Raw genomic sequence first — 4,057 nt, 5'->3', positions numbered from 1 at the left:
GCGCCTTCACAAAATTAAGCGGGCCACAGCCACACCACTCCTTATGATAAACAAAATGAAGGAAGCAACGACGAACTGCTGAGTGTTCATACCACATTTCCAGAACAGATGAAATCTGACGGGCCCGTCGACTCCCTTTCTGCTTCTGCGTGTGGCCTCACCACTCACCAGTCAACACATTTTCTCCGACGACCCATCACCATTTTTCTGTTGATAGCATTCTTGCTCACACAGTTACACGCGCTAAACTACCGAGGCAAAAATGGGATGCAGACAAGCTTAGGATCCTTTTCTGTGTCGTCATGGGACGATGGGATGTTCTCAAATCTGCATATATCGTTCAAGTATAAAGAAATAAATCGATTAAACATGGCAGTGGTGGATAGTGCTCCTACTAGTTAGATTTTCTTTTTTTTTTTGTGTGTGTTGCACCAACCCTACTCTAGTCCAATCATCTGCTGTCCCTCTTAATTCCGGTCTACGCAGCTGATGAGCTCAAGCCGTATACTGTTATACACAATGTGTGCTGAATGTTTATAGAAAATACAGATGAAGAAACATTTCTTTCTAAAATGTGAATGACACCATTGTCTGCTCAATTATGGACGGTTGTTTTTCCAAAAAAATTATTCTTTCCTTTTCTTTTGAAGCAACATTGCTACTATGTACAACAGCAGAGCTTTGTTTTCTGCACAGAAATAAACGGGTGAACTCTGATACATTCTACAAAAGGGAACATATTCGTACCAAAAAAATGGAATAAGTTGTGGTCGTACAAAAAGAAGGGTGAATGCACATGGTCGTCTTCTGGAATTCCTTACCTTTTCCATTTGAGCAGCTTTTCATTTTATTTTCTTCTCCCTTTTTGTTTCACCAACCGTGAGCATGGTCTGTCCTGACAAACGTGTTTGAACCACTACTAACTGCCTGTACGTGTGTCAAGAGCATGGTGTACAGACAAGCATGAAGCATCTGAGCATGAACCGAAAAGAGAGTGTCGACGGCAATACTTTTTTGTCAAATCAGTCTTTACTTTGGAGTACATTATGGTTAGAGTATGCGTTAATGTTCTATCTTCGAACTTGACCTGCACTGTATGCTACACGTGTACTTAATTTGTATAAATGTGACTTCTTAGCTGATTACATACGTTTGGCTAGCTCACACTCCATGCCATTCTCATGCAAGTCCTAACTGCCATTAATGTTCAAACAATAAGTGACCAAACAGAACGATTACCACTTGATATACTCTTGAATTACCCTGCATTGTGGGCTTAGTCAAAGTAAAAAAAATTGGACTAACTATATGAGAGACAATATCAACATCTACAATGTAAAATAAATATTATTTGAATTATTATAACCTTTCTTGTATTATAAAATATTTAGTGTTATAGAAGTTGATATTTCTATCGATATGATTGGTCAAACTTTATGATGTTTGACTTTAACCAAACCCAAAATGCAGGGTAAATTGTTGGCAGAGACAGTATAAGGTTGCATAATTCAGAGAATATGGTTCACCTCTAGCAACAGTTATGAGCTCTCTGAACATCGACACATTACATGCACCGGTAGATTTTTCTATCGGACAGTGGTATGTGAAGTATTTTTTCTGGCAAAAGTAAACCGAGTGCAATTCTCCGTGGTTCTTTGAAAGATATTACCTCCGTTCCGGAATATAAGCTTTTTTAGAGAGCTAACCAAAGCTTATATCTTAAAACGGAGGTAGTGCTTACTAAATGAACAGCCTTGACTCTACTAAAAATTGACTATCAATCACCAAAAGATACACTCATACACAGATTCCTACAGAAATGTTCATACTGTGATTTCTTTTCTTTTCATTTGAAATACTACTAGTACTATTTATAATTTCAAAAGTGCAGCATTTGCCAACCAGTAGAGCAAGCATTTCTAGATGAGAATAATTGAATTGCATGTCTTCTTTCTCTATTCCCATTTCGCTTCATTAAAAACTCTGCACATGCAGAGCAAATCACCAAACATACACCGCATCCCTGGACCTCCACACCTCTTTATAAACCACGCGCGAACTCGAGAGCGGCTGAGAAAAACAAAAACCACAAGGCAACAATCCAGCTGAGCACTGCCTGCACCAACCAAGAAAGCGAAGGCAAACCGAGAGGAAGAATGGGGGAGGCGCCGCCGTGCAGCGTCGTGCCGCGCCGGGCCGCCGCGCATTTCCGCCTGCCGCGCCGGGCCGCCGCGCATTTCCGCCTGCCGCGCCGCAAGGTCCACGTCGTTCGGCTCGGAAACGGCGACGCCGGCGTACGGCGGGCGGGTTGCGCCCGCGGCCTCCGGGGCCGGATCAAGCTCCGGTGGCTCAGCAACGCCATGTGGCGGCTCGCCGGGATCTGCGTGGCGGTGCTGTCGGGGCCGCCCAGGGTTTCCGACGCCCCGCCGCCGTGGACGGGCGTGGAGCCGTGCTTCGCGGCGCCGTTCGTGCCGGCCGTGCTGGTGCCGCGGGCGGGACAAGACTGCTAGCTGCTTACGGTGTATGTACATATCACTGCTGCCCAATTGAGCAGTAAATTAATATGTAACCATTTTTTACCGCTACACAGGCGGTTTGTTGGTGTCTGAAACTCTGAAGATTGCATGCTTTCATTCGCTGCTCTTTCTCTGGATTTCCTTTACTTATCTCGTTAGTTTTTGACAATGCTCTCGCTTCCAAAGCGCAAGGGAGTTTGATGATTGCAATTCCATATTGAATCGTGTGGAAGCTACAAATCCTTTTTAGATTCAGAAAGAAGAAACAAAGAAAGAACAGAAACTAGAAACAAAGTTTCTGTGATTCAGTTACAATCTTTCCAAGCCCGTCTCGACGCGCAGCACGGGGCCGCACTCAGTTACACACCAGACACCACCACTCAACTCTCTACTGACATAGCTCATGAGCAACATTATTGCAACTTCTGTAAATTTCACCAGGGAAACTTGGCGATCAGGGATTCAGGGGGCTTTTTCAATGTCTCCAGTAATGCCAGTTTACTTGTGATCCGGACTCTCGGGTACGTTGTGCTGCCGGTTGATTATCGCTCCATCATTCCGTGATTTATTCTCGGAGTATTTGCTTGTTCGCCGGGGTACATACATTCGAGTTTTCTCCATGCTCCCAGATGGCGGAGACTAGAAGCAAAACTTGCACAAGTTTCGTGGTCTGCAAGCAAAAAACGCTCGGCAGACCTGCTTAAATTCCCTGTTCCGGCGTACGGCACGGGACCAGAGGCCGGGTGATCCGCGATTGACGCCGGACTCCGCTCTGTACATTCTGCGCCTGTGTGTGTCGCAGTCAGGCCAGCCGATGAACTCGGAATTCAATCATCCGTGGTCGTACCCGAGCTCGAGCATGCCCTGAATGCCAGGATAAGGAGAGGGAGAGGGTGCCCTGCCCGCCTTGCACTGCCATGTGCACTGCTAGCCTAGGGTGGGCTAGGACCCGTCCTCAACTCCTCATCGACGCCGAAACTACAGTGCGTGGCGGCGTTGCAGCCGGGCATTCGTTCCTGGGCTCCCAAAATGAGTAGATGAGGAGAAGAACAAGCTAGCTACCCATCGATACGTTCTGCTCGGTGGTCACATGCCTAAGAGCATCTCCACTCGTTTCCCCGAACAGGTCTCCGGCGTGCCATTTTTTCATCCGGACGGTGAAAAATGGCCCAGCCGTGCCCCCGATTCCTCGTTTTTCATTGGATTTGGGCTTTCATCCATTCGGCGAGCCCACGCTCGGGGACTCTGGACGAAGCGAAAGCGCGCGAAACGGCGAGAAATCTCTCCCGCGCTTTCGTTTCGTCTTCGCCGCGGAGGTGGCCCCCGACCGGTCAGCGACACGCGCATCGTCTTCCGCGTGTAGTAAAGGCTGCCACCGGTCAGCTCGCCGCGGACGCGTCGCATTCCACACGGCATTAATCCCCCGCGCCGCCTATATAGGCCGCTCCGCTCGCCGCGACGCGTACCCCTGCTCCCATCTCCCTCCACTCTCCCTCCACTCTCCCGATGGCGTTCTCCGACGACGACGGCGCAGCCAACAA

The 4,057-nt window shown here is 47.8% G+C and overlaps 1 protein-coding gene across 1 annotated transcript; it reads left to right on the top strand.

Annotated features, from left to right (window-relative positions):
- Positions 1-2,156: 2,156 nt before the first annotated feature.
- Positions 2,157-2,510, top strand: LOC124671950. Its single transcript, XM_047208266.1, has one exon. It carries the CDS (start codon positions 2,157-2,159, stop codon positions 2,508-2,510), a length of 354 nt encoding a protein of 117 aa, XP_047064222.1.
- Positions 2,511-4,057: the final 1,547 nt, after the last annotated feature.

This window comes from Lolium rigidum, chromosome 7 (genome assembly GCF_022539505.1).
Source record: "Lolium rigidum isolate FL_2022 chromosome 7, APGP_CSIRO_Lrig_0.1, whole genome shotgun sequence".
NCBI classification, from domain to species: Eukaryota; Viridiplantae; Streptophyta; class Magnoliopsida; order Poales; family Poaceae; genus Lolium; species Lolium rigidum.
Note: the sequence above shows the minus strand (reverse complement) of the source record. Positions and strands in the feature narration are given on the sequence as shown.